Source organism: Lepus europaeus, chromosome 5 (assembly GCF_033115175.1).
Source record: "Lepus europaeus isolate LE1 chromosome 5, mLepTim1.pri, whole genome shotgun sequence".
NCBI classification, from domain to species: Eukaryota; Metazoa; Chordata; class Mammalia; order Lagomorpha; family Leporidae; genus Lepus; species Lepus europaeus.
Window position 1 is genome coordinate 40572748 of NC_084831.1, and position 27085 is coordinate 40599832.

Sequence of the window (27085 nt, forward strand, 5' to 3'; positions counted from 1 at the left end):
CAAGTGCTATTGGAATGACTGGATAACCATTTGTGAACAAAGGAACTTAGGCCCAAATTTCATGCCATACACAGAAGTTAATTTAAAATGGTCCACAGACTTAAATGTAAGCTAAAACAAATTTTAAGATAAAAACAAGAGAAGAACTTTATGGCTTTCAGCTGTGCAATGTTCTTTGCTCCACAAAAGACATGATTTATGAAAGAATAAACTGATAAATGGAATAGCAAAATTAGAAATTTCTACCCCACAAAGAACATGGTTAAAAAATGAATGTAAAGGCAGGCAGAGATCAGGGAACAATATTCACAAAGCATATAGCTGACAAAAGACTTGCAACTAAAATATATAAAGAATCCTCAAAGCTCAATTACAAGAATGTAAGTCACTTTTTAAAATGGGCAGAGATAGGGGTTTGTTGTGGCAAGGTGGAATGAGGAAGGGAGGTATGGTAGGTTGGGAAGTATTATGCTCTTAAAACTGTGTACCTGAAGTACATGAATTTTTCAAATTTCATAAATAAAACATTTAAAAACACACTGTTTGCAATGCCCACATCCCATATTCAAGTGCCTGGGCTTGGGTGCTGGCTCCACTTCCAATTCTGGCTTTCTAATACTGTGCATCCTGGCAGATACAGCTGATGGATCGAGTGGTTGGAATCCCTTCCACTCATATAGGAGAACAGATTGAGCTTCTGTCTCCTATCTTGGGCTTAACTAAGCCTTGGTGTTTCTCTCTTTCTCCCCCCCCCCCAATAACTAAATAAAAATAAAAAATGGACAAAATATTTGAACTGACAATTTACCAAAGAAGATTTATGAATAGTAAGTGACATTTCGTATGAATGATAGTGTTTTGTATGATGAATTATACATGAGAAGATGACTATCATAATTATTCATTAGGGCAATGCAAATTAAAGCTACAATGAGGTATCACCACATTGTCTAAAATTTATTTATTTATTTTTTAAACTTTTATTTAGTAAATATAAATTTCCAAAGTACAGTTTATGGATTACAATGGCTTCCCCCCCCATAACTTCCCTCCCACTTGCACCCCTTCCATCTCCCACTCCCTCTCCAATTCCATTTACATCAAAATTCATTTTCAATTATCTTTATATACAGAAGATTGATTTAGTATATATTAAGTAAAGATTTCATCAGTTTGCACCCACACAGACACACAAAGTGTAAGATACTGATTCAGTACTAGTTATAGCATTACTTCACATTGGACAACCCATTAAGGACAGATCCCACATGGGGAGTAAGTGCACAGTGATTCCTGTTGTTGACTTAACAATTGACACTCTTGTTTATGGCGTCAGTAATCTCCCTAGGCTCTTGTCATGAGTTGCCAGGGCTATGGAAGCCTTTTGAGTTCGCCGACTTCAATCTTATTCCGACAGGGTCATAGTCAAAGTGGAAGGTCTCTCCTCCCTTCAGAGAAAGGTATCTCCTTCTTTAATGGCCCCGTTCTTTCCACTGGGATCTCATTCACAGAGATCTTTCGTTTAGTTGTTTTTTTTTTTTTTTTTTTTTTTTTTGCCAGAGTGTCTTGGTTTTCCATGCCTAAAATACTGTCATGGGCTCTTCAGCCATATCTGAATGTCTTAAGGGCTGATGCTGAGGCCAGAGTGCTATTTAGGACATCTGCCATTCTATGAGTCTGCTGTGTATCCTGCTTCCCATGTTGGATTGTTCTCTCCCTTTTTGATTCTATCAGTTAGTATTAGCAGACACTAGTCTTGTTTGTGTGATCCCTTTGACTCTTAGACCTATCAGAGTCATCAATTGTGAACTGAAATTGATGGCTTGGACTAGTGAGATGGCATTGGTACATGCGACCTTGACGGGATTATATTGGAATCCCCTGGCATGTTTCTAACTCCATCATTTGGGGCAAGTCCGATTGAGCATGTCCCAAATTGTACATCTCCTCCCTCTCTTATTCCCACTCTTATATTTAAATTTAAACCCCTAAGAATAATTGTATGTTAATTACAGAGTTCAACCAATAGTACTAGAACAAAAAAAAAATACTAAAAGGGATAAAGTATTACAGTGTACATCAACAGTCAGGACAAGGGCTGATCAAGTCACTGTTTCTCATAGTGTCTATTTCACTTCAACAGGTTTCCCCTTTGGTGCTCAGTTAGTTGTCGCCGATCAGGGAGAACATATGATATTTGATAATTCCAAATGTTGGCAAGCACATGACCTGCTTACCTTGCCAATGAGAATATAAAATGGAGGGATGGCACATATTTGGGACACTGCCACATGTATTAGAGATCAGGATATAGGTCCTGGCTCCTAACTTAAGTCCACCCAGACCTGGCTGTTGCAGTCATTTGGGGAGTGAACCAACAGATTAGAATCTCTCTCTCTCTCTCTCTCTCTCTCTCTCTCTTCCTGTTTCTCTATTTTATTTTTTCTTTCACCCTCCCTCTCTGTCACTCGGCTTTCATACACACACACACACACATACACACACACATACATATACATATACATATATATTTTGGAACACGTTTTGATAGTTTTCTTTTTAAAGCTGAACATAAACTTACTATGTGACCCAATGTCCACTCCTGGAAGTCTACGCAAGAGAATGTAATCATGTGTCCACTCAAAGATTGATACACAAATATTCACAGCAGCATTATTCTTGGTAGCCTCAAACTGAAACTCATTCAAATGTCCATGTACTACAGAATAAATAAAATGTGGCATGTCCTTTCAATAGAATACTACTCAGCACTAAAAACGAATCAGTTACTAATATGTGCTACGGTATGGGTAAATTTTGAAAATATGATGCTAACAGAAAGATTAAAGATGCAAAGATGACTTCATATTATAAAATTACACTTGTATGAAATGTTTAGAAATAGAAAATTTATAGTGTCAGAAAGCAGATCAGTAGCTACTTAAATAGGACTTGGGGTGGAAGTGGTTATTAAAAAGAGAACTTTAGGGCATGACAGAAATGCTCTAAAACTGTACTGTAGTGATAGTTGCGCAACTCTCTAAATTTACTGAAAAATCATAGACATGTACGGTAACAATGGGTGAATTATATGCTGTATAAATTACATGTCATTAAAGTTACTAAAATAAGAAAAAATCTTTCCCATGAAATCTTCATCTTAAATATCAGAATATGATTTTATCACAGGTTCAACTGGTGGAGTTAGAAGGGACAATTGGTGAGTAACAACATAAAATTCCACTTGGTATGATATAATTAGTACCATTTATAGCTATGGGCATGGTGATTAATACTTCCAGCACTAAAAATTCAAAATCTTGCTTCTTGCCTGCACTCCCTAAGATCTGGATGTTGGCATGGTTAGCCTTACCACTTGTAATTATCCTCATTCCAAATTAGAAGGATTAACTAATTATAGTGGTTGCTTCAGAAAAAAGCTATATCAAACCCTGTGATAACCAAGCATTGTCCTTTCTGCAAAAGCATGCCAGAACACTTTAAAATCCCTGGTATCTGCAGTGAGGCCCAAAACAGGGACTGAGCCAACCACAGAGCTTTTCCAATCGAGTTGATCCTGTACAGGAACTCTCTGCCTTTCCTTTAGGTTTACTTTCTTAAAAAGCTGCTTTGGATAAGGTGAATCCCTTTCTTAAAAATTTACTCAGCACAATGTGGTGACTATTGGTCTTGATGATGTAAAATATTCTGTATAAGAACGTAAATAAGAAATTGGCAGGTTCCAAACACCTAAAAAACAGACAAGGAAACAGGCTAGTTGCGTGGTATGGTCTAAGATACGTTGATATGTTGAAAGGTTGCACAGCATTCCTTTAAAACTGCGATTATGTTAATTCAAAAAGTAAACAAATTTTAAAAGATACAAACACAGACATGCACAAACAGGCACATATTGTATGTTTTCTCTTACATATGAAAGCTCAATATATGCATATATAATTTATAAATAAATCTTAAACAGGAATGATTAGATGATGGAAGAATGGGGGGACAAGAAGAGATTTGATAGCAGGTATCAACGTACAACCATGTGAAGGTAAAGGCATTTGGTATTACACAGAACAATAGGGCAACTATAATCTGATAAAAGAAATGGAAGGACTAAGTGACTAGGATGATCGGTTTATGCCATATAAATCTGTTGAAATATTACACCATGCCCCATAAGATGTGCAAATCATTCATATTAACTTAGAATATTAAATTAATTTAAACATACATGCATACTTCTGTTTAGGTCTCAGTGTGTCTCTCAAAGGAACAGGTTTAAATCTTGGCCCTCATATGAAGTAATCATGTAAACTTAGTGAATTAACTAGTTTTTTTAGGCCTAGGTAATTTTTCTCTCAAATTGGGAAAATTCTGCCTAGTATATAAAACTATTTTAAGAAATAAATAGGATAGTCTATAAAGTAATGGGCTCAGTGTTTTTGTGTTAAATTTGAATAAAGGATATAGCCAAGAAGATAATCAAACAAAGATGATAATCAAGTTTGGCCCCAATCTTCATGTCTATCTTAGTCTACTAGTATCTCCCAATATGAATTTCCAGACTTCCAATCAACTATCACCATGGAATGACCCAGGCTTCAAGAAAAATCTATCTTTTCCATGATGTTTATTCTGATTGCTAACTCTGTAAATAATTCATGAGACCATTCAATATATACTTTTTAAAAAGATTTATTTATTTATTTGAAAGGCAGAGCTACAGAGAGATAGAATCAGAGAGAGGGAGAGAAAGAGAAAAAAGAGAGAGAGAGAGAGGTCTTCCACGAGCTGGTTCACTCCCTAGATGGCCACAATGACTAGCACTGAGCCAATCCAAAGCTAAGAGTCAGGAGCTTCTTCCAGGTCTTCCACGCAGGTGCATGGGTCCCACTTGGGCCATCTTCTACTGCTTTCCCAGGCCATAGCAGAGAGCTGAATCAGAAGTGGAGCAGCCAGGACTTGAAAAGGCACCCATAAGGGATGCTGGCACTTCAGGTGGCAGCTTTACCCACTATGCCACAGCGCCGGCTCCTCATTGTATACTTTTAGAATTATTATAGCTATTTGAATATGTCTTATTTCCTCTGATACAGAATACATTTCTGGAAGTACAAGAGTTACAAGGGCCAGCACTGTGGCACAATGGGTTAAAGCCTTGTTCTGAAGCACTGGCATCCCATATGGGCGCTGGTTCTAGTTCAGGCTGCTCCTCTTCTGATCCAGCTCTCTGTTATGACCTGGGAAAGCAGTGGAAGGTGGCCCAAGTGCTTGGGCCCCTGTACTCACATGGGAGACTCAGAGAAAGCTCCCGGTTCCTGGCTTCGGATTGGCTCAGCTCCGGCTCTTGCGGCCTTCCGGGGAGTATATGGAAGACCTCTCTCTCGGTCTCTGTCTCTCTCTGTAACTCTTTCTTTCAAATTAAAAAAAAAAATACATAATATTATTATATATCCCCACAGTGCCTTTTACAGGATCTGAAATAGGACAGAAATCTCAAATTACTTTTTTTACCAACAGAATTTGAAATAGTTTACATCCCCAGAAAGGGGATGTAGCATTCAAGGTCATATGAATTGTTTCATGTTCGGGCTGGGAGCAGAATTCAGGATTCCTATAGAAGAGAATGCAGCCTGTCTTTATTATGCATCAATTATCTGCCATAGCTATGGAACCACCAAATTTTAGCTGAGTTGTGGGTGACTCTGAATAAAGACTTCACTTCTTATCATTCCTTTGTTTAAATGAGACGTGAAGTCTATAAAATGACATTATCACATTACTGCTTCTCTTCATTTCTCTTCCTCTTCCTGCATCTTGCTTCCTGAAACAGGGATATGATAGTAGAATTCTATATTAGATAATAAGATTGAGGGCTATGTCCATGGAGAACAGCAGAGAAAGCTGAAAGAACTTGATTCCCTGAGGCTTTCGAGGAGCTGAGCCATAATATCAGTTGTGCATTGCCTGCACCTACATCTTTGCATAGAAAATAAACTTTCTTACTTAAGTTGCTCTTACTTGAAGGCTAACGTATCCTGCAATCCTTCTTATCAGCTTTCTGCTGTTCTCAGTTCTTCACACTTCCTCCAGACATATATCTTCATTATTTCATTCAATCATTTATTTGAAACCCATTCAATGTACACCTGCATTCTGCCTGGAATAAATCTAAGAGGGGACTAGGGTAGACATGGGGGTGAAATACACAGATTCTGTCCTTAAATGTCATGAGTGTTGAATGATCTCAATTCTCTTAAATAATATCACAATATGTCTGGCAAACATTCATCCTTCATCTCAGAATTTCTCTGACAGTGTCACCTGAAATAATCCCACTGTCCCTGGTAATGTATTGTTGATTAGACCATATGGACTTTTTTTTTAATTTGTCCCTCTACACTTACTTTCTGCCCTCTTCTATCCTTTCTTTCCCCTGGGAGGCTTATTTGTATGGGTTATGTCAATGAGTTCCCTTGTTCTCTGGCTTCTGTTTGGGTTGGTCAATAGAGACTCCTAGTATAAGATCAGAGGAAAGAAAAAATGAGGACCAGGAGTTTATTTTTTTCAGCTTCCAATTTTAGTATATGTGCTGCCGAAGCGAGCACTCAGCTTCCTTCCTGTATGGTCATCTCAGGTTATCTGTGCTTCTTAAGTGTAGGTTACTATTTCTTTCAAGTTGGCCCCGAAAATGACTTTCTACTATTTGGTTCTAATAACCATCACCTGCTTCACACCAGTTGAACCATTATTAGCTCCAGGGAACTTTACTCTATCTTGTGGTTTCCCTACACACAACCCATACCTTGTAAATAGCCCATTTATTAAACTCTCCTCAAATTATTCTAATTCGAGACTGCCATCTGTTTCCTGCTAGCATGCTGACTGATACACCATGTGTCCCAATTTTCAGTTCAAGATATATAGGCACTAGATACAAACAACACCCACCAGAAAGCACTGTTGGGAAGAAGACTGGAGTAGAAGAAAGACATTTAGCAAAATTTTTGTGCATAGAGAATCTCTGACTATAAGAATATCATCATGACCAGATTTTATTCTCAGAAACCTGACCCATACACAGGCTCTCTTTCTATATATTTCTTTTTGTGGGACTCACTTAAATATGGAATCCACAACCACTACACGAAGTCCATTTCTCTGCTAACACATATCAGAAACACAGTGTCTTAGGCCAGTTCTACCAGTATCTTCACTGGGAACCTTTAGAGATATGCTCATCATACATATTTTAGGGACACAGCACACCCTTTTTGGAGAGTAAACAAATCAAATTTTGACCTGCTTATTCCTTACTTGTTTCCAATAAAGAGAAAAATATGAGTTCACTGAAAAGAACAACTTCAGGTCCCACTTTGGGCATGAGAAGGATACAGGAAATGAGAGATGTGGTAGGCAAAATGAATCATGGTGTCCTCCCAACATGGCCAAGGCCCAATCCCCAGTCCCTGTGAATACCTTAAATAACAAAAGGGAATCTATAGACATAATTAAAGTTTCTTTTTTAAATAATTTATCTGATTTATTTGAAAGCGAGAGTTACAGAGTGAGAGGGAGATACAGAGAGTGAAAAAGATCTTCCATCCACTGGTTCACTCCTCTAATGGCTGCAACAGCAGCTGGGCCAGGCCAATGCCAGAAGCCCTGGAAGTCTGTCCAGGTCTCCTGTATGGGTGCTGGGGCATAAGCACTTGACTCATCTGTTGCTGCTTTCCCAGGTGCATCAGCAGGGAGCTGGATGGGAAGTGAAGCAGTGGGGACTCTAATTGGTCCCCATGTAGGATGCCAGCATTGCAGGTGGCACCCTAACCTATTGTACCATGGCACCAGCCCCCAAACTAAAGGTTTTGGGATAGGGAGAGTAGTCTAGATTATCTGGTGAACCCAATATAATCAATCACAAGGATCCTAGGAAGTGAAAGAGGGAGGCAGGAGAATCAGGATCAAAGCAATGAAGCATGATCATTAATAGCTTTCAAGATGGAAGGGGTCACAAACCAATGCGTGCAAGCAGCTACTGGAAGCTGGAAGAGGCAGGAAACTGAATTCTCTGCCAAAGCCTCTAGAAGAATTTCATATCTGGTGATATTTTTAGCTCTACCTTCCAGAATTGTAAGACAATAAATTCATGTTACCTTAAGCCACCAAGTGTGGGTAATTTGTCATATGAGTAATAGGAAATCAATAAGGAATCAAATACTGAATTCTCCAAACCCACAGAACGAAAGCTGGAGAAAGGAAAGGAAAGTTTGGAGCTGACGGTGGCAGAGACAAAACGCACTTTGAGTAATAAATCAAACTGCACACCACTCGCCAAACTGTACTGCAGGCAACTTGGTTTCCCTAAGAAACAGATTTCTCCTCTCAGAGGTTCATAGCCATAAAATGCTTCCATATTTTGGGGTTGGCGCTGTGGCTCACTTGGTTAATCGTCCGCCTGCGGCGCTGGCATCCCATATGGGCGCTGGGTTCTAGTCTGGTTGCTCCTCTTCCAGTTCAGCTCTCTGCTATGGCCCGGGAAGGCAGTGGAGGATGGCCCAAGTGCTTGGGCCCTGCACCCACATGGGAGACCAGGAGGAAGCACCTGGCTCCTGGCTTTGGATTGGCGCAGGGCCAGCCTTAGCGACCATTTGGAGAGTGAACCAACAGAAGGAAGCTTTCTCTCTGTCTCTCTCACTGTCTATAACTCTACCTGTCAAATAAATTAAAAAAAAAATGCTTCCATATTTTTTAACACCCAGGAAATTTCCCTCTTAAATTTCCTTCTTTTCTTAGTTTTTGAGATTTACCAGAACTTTTGTATTTTACTAGAAAACTTTATCAGATTCATTCAAAAAGACAACTGTCTGTCTCACATCTTATTCTGTGGCTTTCTGGTATATACAGCAACAATGAATCATACAATAAAAATGATACTTAAAACAACATTAACTAATATTAAGTACTTAACTACACTACTTAATAGTACTAATTATTTAATTATATATTATATAATACGGATTATTTAATTATAATTTAATCCAACTAATAATTATTCAAAGACTAAACAATTTAAAATATTATTTAATATAATTAATAAATTATTAAATCTCTATATAATCTACAAAGCACCAATATTCGTTTTATGCATTCTGTAAACTTATTGTGAAATCCCTATCCCAGGGTTGCCTAGTTCTAATGGACTTCCCAAACCAGGCACAAGTCTTACCACGCTCTGACCCAGCTGCTCTCGAAAGAAGTAATCCATGTTTCTCTTTTGCAGGCTGTCAAGGTAATGCTGAAAGCGGGTGTATGTATAAGGGTAGCAGTAAGCAAACTGGTAAATGTCTTCTTCTCGGTCAAAACAAAATGCAAAAGACATCACGTAATTTTTCCTGTGGTCCGGGCAGCGGTAATAGTAAACATTTTTAGGAGGCAGTCTTTGCCTGAAAGATACAAAGAAATTTGGGCATATCAGACAATTGTTCAAGCTTCAAAAGTCAATAAATTGGACAAAAGTGGCTCACTAGGCTAATCCTCCACCTGCGGCACCGGCACCCCGGGTTCTAGTATTGGTTGGGGCGCCAGATTCTGTCCCGGTTGCTCCTCTTCCAGTCCAGCTCTCTGCTGTGGCCCAGGGAGGCAGTGGAGGATGGCCCAAGTGCTTGGGCCCTGCACCCGCATGGGAGACCAGGAGGAAGCACTGGCTGCTGGCTTCAGATTGGCGCAGTGTGTTGGCCCCAAGGCGCCAGCCGTAGCGGCTACTTGGGAGGGTGAACCAATGGAAAAGGAAGACCTTTCTCTTTGTCTCTCTCTCTCACTGTCTAACTCTGCCTGTCCAAAAAAAAAAAAAAAAAATTGGACAAAGGATTAGGAGAAAAACTGACACCAAGGACCCTGAGTGGTGGGAATGGGAAACAATAACAGACTACACAGAGGGAAAACCAGACCTGACTTTGGCAGTGTTTTGTTCAAAATCCAGAAGCACCTTTTTTGAACTGCTTAGCAAACATAAGGTAAAATGAAAATGAGCAAGTTTCATCTGCATTTTGTTTATCCTTATTTTGAGCACTTAATGTATGCCCAGCTGTTACATTAGTGTCTTAATGGACAATAAGACAGACAAGGTTTCAGTTCTCATGGATTATAAATTTTAGTGGAGACTTATTCAGTAAAATATTAAAAATAAACAGACAATAAAGTTAGAGACTCCAAAAGTTTTTTGAGTGAAAATAAAGAGTGTAATGTTATGGAGACATAAATAGGGGAGGCCCACTTTTCCCAGGGAAGTCAGCTTTTCTTTATTACAGGACTAACTCAGACCTTTTAAAATAAACTAATATCATTGTGAATATTCAAGGAAGGGAAAAGAACATTAAACATTTTTCTAAATTACTACTATTATTTTTCTATAGAGAGTTCCATGAGACTAATTTTCCATAGAAGCATTTTGGGAAATATTGCTTTAAAATATGCTGTGCGAGTGTTTTGCTAAGTCATCATGTTCATTCTTCAGTAAGGAACAGTGATGAATACATAAGAAAAGGAAAATGTTCCAGTCAGAATCATCTTAACTCCTTTTCATTTATGCTCTTCTTTTTTTTTTTTAACTTTTATTTAATGAATATAAATTTCCAAAGTACAGCTTATGGATTACAATGGCTTCTCCCTCCCATAACTTCCCTCCCACCCACAACCCTCCCCTTTCCCGCCCCCTCTCCCCTTCCGTTCACATCAAGATTCATTTTCAATTATCTTTATATACAGAAGATCAGTTTAGTATATATTAAGTAAAGATTTCAACAGTTTGCCCCCACATAGCAACACAAACTGAAACATACTGTTTGAGTACTAGTTATAGCATTAAATCACAATGAACAGCACATTAAGGACAGAGATCCCACATGAGCAGCAAGTGCACAGTGACTCCTGTTGTTGACCCAACAAATTGACACTCTAGTTTATGGCGCCAGTAACCACCCTAGGCTCCCGTCATGAGTTGCCAAGGCTACGGAAGCCTTCCAAGTTCGCCGACTCTGATCATATTTAGACAAGGTCATAAAACACAGAGTGAGGATAGTAACCAATGATCCTAAGAGTGGCATTAACCAGGTCTGAACAATTATACAGCATTAAGTGGGGAAGAGGACCATCAGTACACACAGGTTGGGAGTAGAGCCATTGGTGGTAGAGTAGAGGTTATGATTACAAAGGAATGAGGCCCAAGTGCGCTAGACAGGGTCTAGAACAAAGGAAAGAATCATTATTAGAGGAGCTAAGAAAGGTGCTGTCTAAGCTACAATTAAGTTTTCTGATTGAGAGGCAAATAGAACCTGACAGAAGGAGCTTGATAATAATCTGTTGGGCTTTAGGCCTTGTAAGTTAAGAGGCCCAGACCTATCTATCTTTTCAAATGGGGTACATCCTGAAGGAGGTGTGAACCTCCTGGGGGAAGGCACCCTGTTGACTTTCATTAGTTAGCTGGCCTGGGAGGAGAGCTGGCCAGGTAAAGGCAGGTGGCATCTCTAACAAGAAATTTAAAGTTCTGCGTGCAATGTTGCTGACCCTACTTGGCCATCCCCTCAGCTGCAGTGGTCACTTTGGAAGCTGGGCTGAGTGAAGGGCTTTTCAGCTTAGAGCCAATAAGATCTGTGGCTTTTTTATTTAAATTTTTTATTTATATAAATGGAACAAATTTCATGTATCTCATACATATAATTTTATGTACATAATGACTTCTAACCCCATCCTCCATCTCTCCCTCACTCCCACACTTTCTTCGGCTTCCTTTCTTATTTTTATTTTAATTTTTTTTTGAGAACAAGATTTATCATTAATCAAAGAAGCACCTAAGGAAACGGGCAATGGGGTTGGGCACTTAGGCTTATCTAAAACTTATGAGACAGGAGATTATACTTTACTTATACACTAATACGAAGTTGATCTTTGAGAACAAGTTTTACTATTAACTCTCATAATACAACTCTTTGAGGACAGAGGTCCTACATGGTAAGTTAGTACATAGTGACTCCTGTTGTTAATTTAACAATTAACACTTTTATGTATGACATCAGTAATCACCTAAGACTCTTGACATTAGCTGCCTAGGCTATGGAAGCCTTTTGAATCTACAAAATACTTCAGTATTCAGACAAGACCATAAGCAAAGTGGGGGCTCTCTCCTCCCTTCAGAGAAAATACATTCTTCTTTGATGATCATTTCTTTATCCTGGAGTCTCACCCACAGAGATCCTTCATGTAGGACATCTTTTGCCACAGTATCTTGGCTTTCCATGACTGAAATGCTCTTGTGGGCTCTTGGGCCAGACCAGAATGCCCCAAGGGCTGATACAGAGTTATTGCACCCTCTCATGCTTTCTGATGTCCAAACACTTCACACTGCTTCCCTACAGAGAATGCTTCTAATTTCTAGCTCCTCAAATTCTCTTAATCCTAAAAAAAAAAAAAAATCCATCTAAAATTGTGCCTTTTCCATGATCCTATGTTGATGATTCCTGGCCAATCAGCTCAAGTATTTTGTAGGCCCTCTTGCTTCCTTATCATCTACTTCACCCCAGGATTGATCTGAAAGATTCTTAAGGGAAAGGATGCTTCTGGGTAGGGCTGGCTCAGTGGGTGGAGGATGTAAGGCTCACCTGTAGCAGCTGGACACTCAATTGAAAGCCAAGGGGGACAAGGACAGAGAGGAAACTATGAGGGAGAAGATAAAAGAGACGTAGTTGAGAAAAATGAGAAAGTGCTGGCTTTAGAAACAGTAGGCTGCAAAGAACCGTTAAGTAATAGATCTAACAGCATTGTACAGATAAGTGCTCATTATGGAGTACCCTGGTGTCTTTCCAAGGCAGCTTAAGTGACCAGGATGGGAGGCAAGGCTTTGAGACTCTTGTAGAACAGCAGAGGTTACCTGGTATTGATGGTATTGAGATTTGTACAAATATTTGATAATATTAGATTGAACTAAAAATCCTGTTGATTGATTTTATTGGAAAGAAGTGATTGAAGTGGCAGGCCATGCCATCTAAAATGCACAGTAGGCTGAAAGTGCTGAGAAGGACAGGATGGTATACAACACAAGTTACAGAGGAAGAGGGCTCTTCACATGAAAGTCAGTGGTAGTATTACAGGCTATAAGAGGTACCTTTAGGTGCCCCAGGGGGGTCCGTTTATCTCCTACTCCCAAAGCCAATGTGAATGAACACATAAGTAACAACAGATTTCTTATAATGCAAGTGCAGCTTTAAGACAAATATCCTAGCGCTCTTTGCTATCCCAAACCTTCCCATATTGAAATTCTGGAGTTCCAACTGATGAGATAGAGAAATAATGGCTCGAAAGATATGTGGGGAGTAAAGGAAAAGTCATCTCCTGATCCTTCTGTATGTGCAGTGTGGGAAAACCCTCCTAAGAGGGCACTGTGGGAAGCAATCCTTTATGGAAGTCAGTATTTAGTTCACTGTTTTATTAGACAAATATCTAAGTATCATGCACCAAGCGAGTCTTGGTGAGAAGTGAAGGAAGAAGTAGATTAAGAGGCTGAAGTTTATTAACCATGGAGCTGAGTTCCAGAGGAAAAGTCTCTATCAGAAAGGGAGGCAGAAAGGAAAGGGAATCAGTGGAGAGCCACGATTAGAGACAGAAGATCAGCCCAGCTAGAGGGATTAGCATACAGAGAGTATATGATGTTCTTCATTTATGATGTGACTGAAGATGCACGAATGTGAAGCTGGTGGAACAAGGTAGTCTCGGGTTCCAAATTCCCAAACAAGGGAGAATTCCAGTGAAAGCGGACGAGATGTCTCCTGCCAATGGTCTGTGATGGTTGCTTCTGGCTGAGTCTGAGTCTCGTGGAGCACTGGGTGAGCGTGTCGTCAGAAGCAAGTGATTCCTACAGTTCTGAGATTCCTGAATTATGACACTATTTTCAACTGTTCATTTCCTAGTGTATCCATTCACGGTCCATGCTTTAAATTCAATCATTCTAGTTCTCTCCACTTCTAGCCACGGTCAGCAACTTGACTCTCAGAGCCTACTGTCTCCACTGAATCTGATTATGTGCTATCATGAGGATTCATCTACTGCCTGCAGCTGTCCTAGCTCCTCTCCCGGGTGGGTCAGGATGCCTAACCTGATTAGCAGAAAGAGTGGAGTTAATGGGCCCTGGTGGAATGATTTAAGGAAGCTAAGATATGACTCAGGGCTTAGGTTTTCCAGATTTTGCCAAGGATACAAACAGAATGCTATTTGAGAAGGGCTCAGCAGGGCAAATTTATTACTTTCAAGTAATACAAAGAATAAAGGCAAAAGAAGGATGGAACTAAACTCCTCAAAGATGTAGCATATAAAGGTTTGAATATTTTAAGAATGAACTAATTAGTCAATTAACAAAAGAATGTGGAAATGAATTCCTATTCTTGACATACCTTTCTGAAGCCATCCCTGACTATTAAGTCTTCATTAATTTTTCTTTATTTTGGAAAATATTAAAAAGGCTTTTATAAAACACAAACAACTTTTTAAAAATATTTGTTTACTTATTTGGAAGTCCAAATTACAGGGGGGGCAGAGAGAGAGAGAGACAGAGATCAATCTTCCATCTGATTGTTCACCCCCCAAATGGCTGCAACAGGGGAACAGGGGGTTGGGCCAGAAGGAAGCCAGGAGCCATGAACTTCATTTGGGGTCTCCATGTGTGTGGCAGGAAACCAAGCACTTGGAGTATCTTCTGTTGCTTTCCAAGGTTCATTAGCAGGGAGGTGGATAGGAAGTATAACAGCTAGGACTCGGGCTGGAGCTCATATGGGATGCTTGCACTCCAAATGGTGGCTTAACCCACTGTGCCACAGTGCCAGTCCCTAAAAAAGTTTTATCACATGGTTTGTCTCAAAACAACGAGCAAGAAAAGTAAATGTACATTTGTATATTTCTTCAAATAGAATGTAGGCTTCTTGAAGATACTGTACCATTTATTTCCTCAGAGAGGTCTCAAACAATACCTGTTTATTATTTTTTTAAAGCAATAAAAATGGAAAAGAAGAGTCATCCCAGAAGATCAGTTTCGGGCATTATAAAGTAGATTTTGGCTCAGTATAAAGTAGAATCTAACATTCAGCTGAAGGGAAAGTAGAAGCCTGCCATGCAGGGGAGGGCAAGTGTGGGGAATGTTAAGGGATACTGTAAAGAAAATTCCTGCACTTGATGTTAATTTAGACAAGGAAGCCTCTGATTCCATTTAACATAGTTGGTCTGAGATATCCATGAGGTCAACATTACAATAAATATAATAGTCATTATAATACTATTTACATATATATATATATATATATATATATATATATATATATAGCACTGACCTTGGCCAGGCCATTCTAAGTGTTTTAAGATATATTAACTCTTTGTTGTTGTTCTTTTTTTAATATTCATTCATTCATTCATTCATTTGAAAGGCAGAGTTTCTCTCACACACACAGAGATACCTTCCATTAGTTAGTTCATTCCCCAAATGACTACAACATCCCAGGCTGGGTCAGGCTGAAGCTAGGAGTCAGAAGTCAAGAGTCAAGAACTCCATCTTAGTCTCTGCTATGGGTGACAGAAGCTCAAGTACTTGAGCCATCATGAATTCCTTCCCAGGTGCATTAGCAGGGAGTTGGATCAGAAACAGAGGTGTCAGGATTCAAACCTGCACTCCAATAAAGGATGCAGGCACCCAAACAGTGGCGAAATTCACTGCACCACAACATTCACCCTGTGTTAACTTTTAATCCTCACAACAATCTCTTTATGTTATTCCCATTATGCCAAAAATATGATGAAAATTAAGGTACATACAAGAACTCCTGTGTATTTTTAAAGATTCATTATTTGAAATTATTACAGAGAGAGGGAGAGAAAGATCTTCCATCTTTTGGTCTCCACACTCCCAAGATGGCCACAACTTCCGAGGATCTGGGGCTAGGCCAGGCCGAAGCCAGTAGACAGGTGCTTCATCTAGGTCTTCCATGTGGATTCAGGAACCTAAGCACTTGGACCATCTTTTGCTGCATTTCCCAGACCATTAGCAGGGAGCTGGATCAGAAAGTGGAGGAACCAGGACTCAAATCAGCACCCACCTGGGATGCCAGCATCGCAGGCTGTGGCCTTTACTGCTAGGCTGCAATGCCAGCCCTCCAAGAACTCTTCTTAATAGAAAGAGATTGCCCATGATTTCCTAGAAAATCCCAGAGGGAGATTGTCCAACAGTTGATTCTTCCATAGACCTTGGAAGATTCAAGGTATATCCTCTCAGGACTCAGAGATGAAAGGCTTATCCAGTTCTTGGAACAAGCCATTGCCTGTGGTCCGTCCTGATAAGTGTGAATAGGACATCTGTATTTGTGAGGGAGGTGTGTAACTCATACCCTCATGTTCCCTCATACGGGCAGAGGTGGATGGGGAAGCATATGCATGCACACATCCCCATGTGTACACATATACATTCACAAACATGCTTCCTACACCTCTCTAGTACAGTCTGTACCTCATTGTGTCTGTATGTTCATCTTACTCCACTATTAGACTGAGACTCTGAGAGGGCAGAGTTAACTGGTACTCCAGGAGCCTTGTTTGACAAAGCCATTCAAAAATGTTCATGAATTGGATAAATTAATATATTTTTGAGTAAATAATCTCAAGTCAAATGAATGTACAAAATGCTTTCTCCATTTGAAACTCTGGGCCATGTTCTAAATACATGTTCTCAAAACCCACCTTGCCTTTCTAAACATGGTTTCTTCTGCCTATAATTGCCTTCCTATTCTTTTCTACATAGTGCATCTTTATGAAAAGAGGTAGCTCAAATAATTTCTTCTTTGAAGTCTTTTTCAGAAACTCCAGATGAATTAATTGCTTTAAATACTAATTGTGACATCCCTGTGTTTCTGATTCATGTGAAAATCCACAGCATTTAGCACAGTGTTTGGTGCTAAACAGGTGCTCAGTTTATGTTTGTTGAATGAATGAGTAAATTTGTGATTTAATTAGTATTTTAATGATTCCTCTCTCACTATCTTATCTGCTTTCTATACAAACCTATTAGCTAAATTCTTAAAATACTTTTTGGAGGTTACCAAAATGAAAGGAAGAAGAGACTACCACCTAACAGAACACAAAAGCTTCTCTAAAACAACATTTATTAGCCTGGCTCAGGAGCCCAGAAAGACTAGAGCCTTGATTTTCCCTCTAATCAAGCAAAAAATATGGTGTGAACACCTGACATCCAACCCAAGTCTTCCTTGATAGCACTCGCTTATCCCTCAAATTAATAGGAAAGGGAAATAGCACATAATCAGACTTTCCAGGTTGTAAGTCCTAAAGGACGAATGAGAAACAAGGGCATCACACTCAGATGCACCTCAAGTGAGTGTTACATATGCATCACTTTCTGTATGCCAGTTGTGTGTTCCTATTCAATGTACACTACTGTCTGACTGGCTACTAAGCACGTATGCTCCCTGCTATACCAAGGCCTTGCTGCCTGAAATTCATCCGCAAACTGTGATTACGGTGTCCTGGTTCCCGGGCTTTATCTACCTAGGGACAGGAAGCAAGCTGTTATCCGCTTTCCCAGGTATATTTGATATTGAGCTGAGATTTCATTCCTCTTCCTTTCATGAGGGATGCTGAATCTCTCTTTTTTTTTTTTTTTTTTTTCATCAATAGGAACACATGGCCTTCAGTTTACTTTTTGCTGGAACAGCCCAGACCATGACCTGGCTTGAGCCAGAAGGCCCCCTCTTTTTCCTTTCTGGCATCAAGCACAGCCAGATGTCTGGCGTGGATGCCCATATTATAAATCTGTCCTTCCTAAGGCAAACAGGACCCACTCCTAATTCCAATCCTCCCTTCCTCCAAATAATTATAATAGCGCTCCTGTCACCAGCACATTTATTCTTATCTCTGTCCACAATTTGTCACATCTCTTGGTGAGTCACTGGGAGGGGGAGAAAGAAAGAGTGGAGGAGTGCTCAGATACAGGCAACACACTTTTTTTTTATACCCAGTGGCTAATCAGATTACCATCTTATCTGGAGCTGATGGGCACAAGGGGTGGGAGGAAAGAGACTTGCAACATGCTGCCAGCCAAGTTTTTGATAACAAAAAGACACTGGTCGATTTTTGAATTAACCTTTTTGTCCTACACACTGTATTGTTTATTTTTTAAAGTTTACATGTAGTTTTTTTTTTTTTTAATCTGTCTGTGCCTTCTGGAGAAGGACACCCACACACTGTGGCAGCAGCTGCTTGTATTAATTCCAAGCCATTAAAAAATTAAAATTATACTCAATTAGTCTGACTGCTTTAGAGCTAGGAAATAGCTGAGACAGGTTATTGTCCCTGATTAGGGACAGAAACAATATCTTAACACATGGTGGCTGCTGGCAGAATGCCAGTATAGCCAGAAACGCCAGTGACAAGGCCCTCTTGCAAGGGGAGGCTCTAAATCATTTGCTCTGTCTTCTCCAATCCAAATTCCTAATGGATGGCAAGAAGAGAACAGTGGAAAAGGAGCTCGAAGTTGGATTATAGTCCAAGTTATTTCTGTACTCTTCCCTTCTCTGTGGCTCTGTGCAAAATGTGGGTACTAAAAAGTATCCTTTGTCCATTTTAGGGTTGTTATGAAATTATAAAAGGAAACAGATTGTTTTCAAAACCGTCACTTTCAGGGGGTATGGGATGATGTATGAGGCAGTATCAGATATCTGGGTGCTTTGGGATGGAATGAAAGGCCATAGTTGCAATGGTTCAGGGTTGTACTGATGTTTGTTATACCCAAGTATTCTGTGGCTGCATCCTGGGTGGAATAGTAATAAAGGTTCAGGTTTTGAAGTCACCAGACTGAAATTTTCTTGTGTTTGGAAGCTACCAAAGCAGGAACTCAAGAAATATTTTGAATCAAACAACAAATAAATTAGCAGAGGTGGGTTTTGATGTATTTAGTTACAGCCTTAAATACCTTTCAGAGACGTAATCATTGTAGAGTAGAAAGAATGTGGGCTTAGAGTATAATTCACTTCCATTGTTCCTAAGTCATGTAACTTGGGTTTCCTTATCTATAGGATGAAAATAGTGTCTGTCCCATGGACTTGCTGTGAAGATTAGAGATTGGTAACTGACAGGATTATCATCATGCTCCATGATAAATGGTTGGCATCATACCACCTCTTGATTCAGAATAGTGAGCATGACATAGGCAGAGTAGATCTGAAGGGGACCGAGGAAAAAGTGACAAGAGATAGGGACAACTTAAACATATAATTTAAAAAAAAAATGATAACCCTGTTTTTTCTTTCTTACCCTTTCCAGACCCAGTGTAACTGATAACCTCCTTTCAAGTGTGTCAAGCTTTCCAATAAAACTGAGTGTGTCTGGATAGTGTACTATCCAGGGTAGTTTACTCCTTTGGGTACTATGGATAGAACTATTCACAGGTGTTGCTCCTGCTGACAATTGTACTAAGGCCTATGTTGAAACCTTCAAGATACATAGATTCCAGGTCACTAGTTGGTGGCAGCAAAAGGAAAAATGGAAAATTCTAGATTAGGTGAAGGTTAGATATGTTTGGGAAATAGACTGCGAAGTACTCATAGAGGATAGTCTGAATGTTTTGACATTTATTTTAAGGTATAAATCTAAAATTGTATGTGTTTTTTAAATTAGGTTACACTTTAAAATGTTTTCTTACTTTTTCACCAACGATGAAGTAAAACATACAAAAGTGGACATTTTAGGAGAGTTAAGTACTAAATTTCCATTTCTTACGAAATGGAATGAGGAATATGAAATGTGTATAAAATGTTTGTTGGTACTTGGAATCAGTAAATAAAACATAGAGTGTATACATTAACACATAAAAAACAGAAGACACTAATGTGCTGAAGAAAAAACACCATCTACTTTATATAGTTAACAGTTACTTTCAAAAACCTATGACCAATACTGCAATTTGATCATGTAAAAGTAGAAGCATAGAGGAAAAATGATTAAAAATTATTTTATAACAGTCATGTACTGTACTCTAAATGAAAAGCAACACTTCAGGAATAACATGTAGTAGGACTTATTATTTAAAACACACGACTGTTCTTTGTTCTAAAATAATTCACATCATTCCTGAGTTTTCTTGAGTATAAAGTGGTAGCTGTCAATGTCTCTTCTCAATTAGCAGTAGAGCTACAACAGTAGTTTTATATCAGCGTCATCAGATATTTCAAATAGAAACTAATTTAACTGACTTTCAATGTAATTCAATTACTTTCAACTATTCATGGAATCAAATTAAAGATTCTGAGAAATTTTTTATTGAAGCTAAAACACTGTCTTAGTGGTAATGATAAGCTAATAAAAGTTCAATAACAAAGATAATTTTTGTGTGTGTGGGGAAAATATGAATACAAATTTCAGTTAAATCCATGTAATGCCAAATCAACCAATCTATGGAGTGTAAATTTATTTTGAATTGATATCAGGTATCTACATAATTTATAATTGTATCCAAGCAAGCTTCAATTTTCTATCTTCTAAATAAAATCATAGTTGTCAAAATGTAAAGAAATCAAACTATACAATTTTTGTGCTAAGCTAATGTTAAGCAACACACACACAAACACATACAAATGTTCCAGTCACGTTTCGGGGAGACAGATATGCTCCTACTGATGGGATTTCAGAAATCTCAAGATCTTAATAATCTACTTTGTTAATCAATTTTGATTTTGCATTTTTCTTGCTGTTAATGAGATCTCTAAATTTTGGTTTTATTTTGTTCAAATAAAGCTTGGGAATACGGAAACATGATATTTGTCAGTACAAAAGCAAAAGAGAAAATACACAAATTAAACAATGATAGAATAATTGGAATATAAGATTCAATTTTTGAAATTCAAAGATTACATTTTAAGGTATCTCAATCTAGGCAGAGAATCTTTTGATGGAGCTCCTATTTCCAATTGGATATTTATATATTGGACTAGAGTAGAATGAAAGTTTTTGCAACAAATTGGATGCAACTGGAAAACATTATGCCTCATGACATAAGCCAGTCCCCAAAAGGCAAATATCATATATTGTCTCTGATATGTTGTAGCTAATATAGAATAAAAAAATTACAGGAATGAAATGGACATCTTGAGATTTGTTTGCTGCTTTTAGCCCAGGTTTATATTCCTGTGGATCTGTGGTCCTCCTATTTCTTACTTATTGAATATTATGGTTAGTGGTGAACTAAGTCTGTGAATATGGAATGGATCCAAATTATGTTTTTGCAGAAATTAAGGAACAAAAAAAAGTGAGGGAAAGAGGGGGATTGAGGGAGGGAAAGAAGGAAGAAAAAATATGATTATATTATTAGAATTGTACATATGAAATACATGAAATCTATTCTCTTTATATTAATACAATTTTAAAATGCAAACAAGAAAAAGTGAGAAAGCCTACATTTTTACAGAATTGGCATTTGGTAAAAATTTAAAAGAATCAAGAAAAGATAACTTTCTTGATAAATTTTATATTATAAAATATTTTTTCTGTGGCACATGTTGTAGTACAACACATTAAGCTGCTGCTTGGGATGCCAGCATCCCATGGTGGAGTGCCTAGTACATGTTCTGGCTACTCCATGCTTCAGATCCAGCTTCCTATTAGTGCAACTGGGAGGCAATGGGTGATGACCAAAATTCTTGGGTTTGTGCCACCCATATAGGAGACCCAGATGGAGTTTCTGGCTCCTAGGTTTGGCCTGGCCTACTCCTGAATAATGCAGGCATTTGGGGAGTGATGGAAGCTCTCTTTCCATCTCTCTCTACTCTGTCACTCTGTCTTTAAAATACATAAATAAATATTTAAAAAAAAAACTATCAAAAAGGAGCTCATGTTGTGGCATAGTAGGTTAAGCCACTGCCTGTAACACTAGCATCCCATATGGGTACCAGTTCAAGTTCTGGCTACTCCACTTCCAATACAGTTGCTGCTAATGCGTCTGGGAAAGCAGTGGAAGATGGCCCAAGTGCTTGGGCCCCTGCACCCATGTGGGAGACTCAGAGGAAGCTGCAGCTCCTGGCCATTGCAGACATCTGGGGAGTGAACCAACTAATGGAAGATTCATTCTCTCTGTCTCTCTCTCTCCCTCTCTGTGTCTCTCTCCCTATGTCTCTGTCTTTCCCTCTCTCTCTGTAACTCTGACTTTCAAAACAAATAAATAAATCTTAAAAAAAGAAAATCTCTGTGGTCTGTGTTGTGGCATAGGTTAGAATGTGGCAAATATTGCAAAATTATTAACCATAAAACATAATTCTAAGATTAAAAACAATGTCATCAGAAACTAAAAATAAATAACACATATTAAAAAAATTACATAAAAATACCAACATTTGGGGCCAATGTTGTGGTGCATTGGGTTAAGCCACTGGCTGCAATGCTGGCATTCCATATGAGCATCGGTTTGAGTCCCAGCTGCTCTACTTCTAATCCAACTTGTTGATGATACTCCTGGTAAAGCAGCAGAAGATGGTGCAAGTTCTTGAGCCCCTGCCACCCATGTGGGAGACCCAGACAGTTTGTCTCCTGCCTTCAGTATGGCCCAGCCCCAGGAACTGTAGCTGTTTGGTGAGTTAACCAGAACATCGAAGATCTCTCTCTTTCTCTCTGCCTCTCCCACTCTCTCTGCAACTTTGCTTTTCAAATAAATCAATCAATCAATAATTAAGACATACCTGCAATTTAGTATTATATATAGGCATAGCAAAGAAATTTATTAAAACATATGAATATATGCCAAAACTAATGACTTTGATTTTAACAAAATAAATTGTTTTTAAAAATTTTGCTTTACTATACATTAAGGTATGTTAATTTAATTTTCAGGATGAATTTTATTTTGAAAATAATTATTTTGTAAGCCCACCAATGAATTCAAATCAATGGTTTAAAAGATTATTTCATAAAACATACAAAAACACCTTTTTTTCCCCTCCAATTCACTTGCAGTTGGGATGATAAATTATATGGTCATCAGGTCCATCTGCCAACCTATTGCTTCTCTTGTATGCCTCAAAATTATATCAAATTTAACCTGATGAAAATTGATCGGCTGAAATCACGAAAACCTAGGCTTCTGAAAATGCTCCCATCTCAGAGAATAACTCCACCATTCTCATCCATCCATTGGATAAGCCAGAACCCTGAGTATACTTTAATGTCTTCCTCACTTTTTTTCCCATGTTCATGTTTGAAGAATTTTTTTTAACTTTTATTTAATAAATACAAATTTCTAAAGTATAACTTTTGTATTATAGTGGCTTTTTCCCCCCAATAACTTCCCTCCCACCCACAAACATCCCATCTCCCACTCCCTCTCCCATCCGATTCTTAATCAATATTCATTTTCAATTATCTTTATATACAGAAGATCTACTTAGTATATACTAAGTAAAGATTTCAACAGACTGCACCCACACAGACACACAAAGTATAGAGTACTGTTTGAGTAGTAGTTTTACCGTTAATTTGCATAGTACAACACATTAAGGACAGAGATCCTACATGGGGAGTTTGTGCACATGACCCCCATTGTTGATTTAATAATTGACACTCTTATTTATGATGTTAGTAATCACCCAAGGCTCTTGTCATGAGCTGCCAAGGTTATGGAAGTCTCTTGAGTTCACAAACTCTGATCTTGTTTAGACAAGGCCATAATCAAAGTGGAAGTTCTCTCCTCCTTTCAGAGAAAGGTACCTCCTTCTTTGATGGCCCGTTCTTTCCACTGGGATCTCACTTGTGGAGATCTTGCATTTAGGTCACTTTTTTTTTGGCCAGAGTGTCTTGGCTTTCCATGCCTAAAATACTCTCATGGGCTTTTTAGCCAGATCCAAATAAATGCCTTAAGGGCTGATTCTGAGTCCAGAGTGCTATTTAGGACATCTGCCATTCTATGAGTCTGCTGTGTATCCCTCTTCCCATGTTGGATCATTCTCTCCTTTTTAATTCTATCAGTTAGTATTAGCAGACACTAGTCTTGTTTATGTGATCCCTTTGACACTTAATCCTATCATTATGATCAATTATGAACTGAAACTGATCACTTGGACTAGTGAGATGGCATTGGTACATGCCACCTTTATGGGACTGTATTGGAATCCCCTGGCACATTTCTAACTCTACCATTAGAGGTAAGTCCGAGTGAGTATATGCGGAACTGTACATCTCCCCCCTCTCTTATTCCCACTCTTATATTTAACAGGTATCACTTTTCAGTTAAATTTAAATGCCTAAGAATAATTGTGTGTTAATTAAAGAGTTCAACGAATCATATATTCTAAACAGCAGTAAAAAACCAAATGAAATCCAGTCATTTGCAACAAAATTGAGAAATCTGGAAAACATCATGCTGAATGAAATAAGCCAGTCCCAAAGGAACAAATATCATTGTTCTCCTTGATCGGTGACAATTCACTGAACACCTAAAAGGAAACCTGTTGAGATGAAATGGACACTATGAGAAACAATGATTTGATCAGCCCTTGTCCTGACTGTCGAGGAATAACTTACTATTTTAATCCTTTTAATATTTTTTATTTTACTTAATGTCTTCCTCTCTTATACCCATTCCTTCCTTCCTTGCTTCAATAAATATTCCCTATTTCATTTGTCAATTAATAAATTAATTCTAAAAATAAAAAAATGTGATCAGAAAGCTTTGTATGTTGGTACTTTTCTAGATGTTGAGGAAGTAGAATTAATCAAAGCAGTTCCATGCTTATGTGGAACTTAAATTTTAATGGAAAAGAGAGATAACTAGTTCATAATGTAGTATAAAGTAATGCTAAGTATAGTGCATGAAAAATCAGGGTAAGTTGTTAGAGAGTCATTCATAAGCTTGTGATTAGAAACTAAATTGAGAGTATGCTATTGCAAAAATTAATGGGAAAAATGAAGAAAGGAAGGATGTAGGATTTAGGGAAGAAGGGAGAAAGGGAAGTAGGTTATCTTCTTAAGAATCATATCTATGAAATACATGAAATATGTTTTCTTTATATTAATAAAAATTAAAAAAATCTAGTTGTGGAGGTCAGAAAAGTGACCATTTAGTAGAAATTGACTCAAGTAAGGAAATAGCCATACCTACAACTAGGAAAGGAGTAAACTAGAGAGAACGGCAAGCACAAAGGTCTGAGGCAGGAATTAACTTGGTGTATCACCAGGAACAGTAAATAAATCAGTGTGACTGAATAAGTGAGGAGTTTAGTGAAAATCAATTACAATATGAGAAAGAGACTAGATTACAGTGCCTTGAAGGCTTTGGTAAGAATTCTTTTTTGTTGTTTTTGTTCCTTATTCTATTTCTTTTCAATTTTTCTTTAATAAATATATAAATTTCCAAAGTGCAACTTTTGGATTATAGTGGCTTTTCCCCTCATAACCTCCCTCCCACCCACAACCATCCCATCTCCCATTCCCTCTCCCATCCCATTCTTCATCAATATTCATTTTCAATTATCTTTATATACAGAAGATCAACTTAGTATATACTAAGTAAAGATTTCAACAGACTGCACCCACACAGACACACAAAGCAGAAAGAATGGGCCATCAAAGAAGGGAGGAGAGAACTTCCACTTTGATTATGGCCTTGTCTAAACAAGATTGGAGTTTGTGAACTCAAGAGGCTTCCATAGCCTTGGCAGCTCATGACAAGAGCCTCGGGTGATTACTGACGTCATAAATAAGAGTGTCAATTGTTTAATCACCAATGGGAGTCACTGTGCACCTACTCCCCATGTAGGATCTCTGTCCTTAATGTGTTGTACTATGCGAATTAATGGTAAAACTACTACTCATACAGTACTCTATACTTTGTGTGTCTGTGTGGGTAAGAGCTTTTGGTATGGAACTGGGGAGTGTTAGCAAGGAGCCCAGCGAGGTAGCTATTGTAGTCCAAGCAAGATACAATGATGGGTTGGGTAAGGACAGAATCTATGGACGCGGCAGGAAGTTGTGGGATTTGGTATCTGATTTGAAGGCAGACTATAGGATTTAATGGATTAGATATGAAATGAGAAAGTAAGAATGAAGTCAACAGTGATACCAAGTTTTTTGGCTTTATGTCATTTACTGAAACTTTCACATCTCTCTTCTCACTAAGGTCTTTATATTCTCTGAAAGATTTAAATTTATCTATCTCCAAAAGATATATGCAATCTGTCTTCTTGTCCATGTTTCCATGTTTTTGCTGTTATACAGAAAAAGTCCCCTACACAGCCAGTTTCCTTTTTTCCCATTCTTTCCTCTCCAATCTCTTCTCCATATAGCCTTATCAAAGTCTAATTGGGTCAGGTCACTCCTGGATAAAATTCTTTCACAATTTTCAATTATGCTGAAATAAAATGCAAGCTCTAAAAAAGAAAAAAAAAGAAGAAGAAGACCTAAATGAAAGATCTCTGCGAGTGAGATCCCAGTGGAAAGAACGGGGCCATCAAAGAAGGAGGTACTTTTCTCTGAAGGGAGGAGAGAACTTCCACTTTGACTATGACCCTGTCAGAATAAGATTGAAGTCGGCGAACCCTAAAGGCTTCCATAGCCTCGGCAGCTCATGACTAGAGCCTAGGGAGATTACTGACGCCATAAACAAGAGTGTCAGTTTGTTAAGTCAACAACAGGAGTCACTATGTACTTACGTTTCATGTGGGATCTGTCCTTAATAGGTTGTCCAATGTGAAGTGATGCTATAACTAGTACTAAAGCAATATTTTTACACTTTGTGTGTCTGTGTGGGTGCAAACGGATGAAATCTTTACTTAGCATATACTGAATCGATCTTCTGTATATAACGATAATTGAAAATGAAAAAAAAACCTGGTGTTAAATTGGAAATTGCATACAAAATTAATCAATTTTTAAAAAAATATTATGTAGGATCTCTGTTTTTAATGTGCTGTACACTGTGATTTAATGCTATAACTAGTACTCCAACAGTATTTTTTCACTTTGTGTTGCTATGTGGGGGCAAACTGTTGAAATCTTT

General features: G+C 38.3%; 1 protein-coding gene across 1 annotated transcript in view; it reads right to left on the bottom strand.

Annotated features, from left to right (window-relative positions):
• Positions 1–27085, bottom strand: part of AGBL4 (AGBL carboxypeptidase 4) — a 1345014-nt gene that overhangs the window by 552382 nt on the left and 765547 nt on the right. The window contains exon 5 of the mRNA XM_062190079.1: positions 9239–9455. Coding sequence (XP_062046063.1) covers positions 9239–9455 — 217 coding nt within the window. The remainder of the gene's footprint in view (positions 1–9238; positions 9456–27085) is intronic.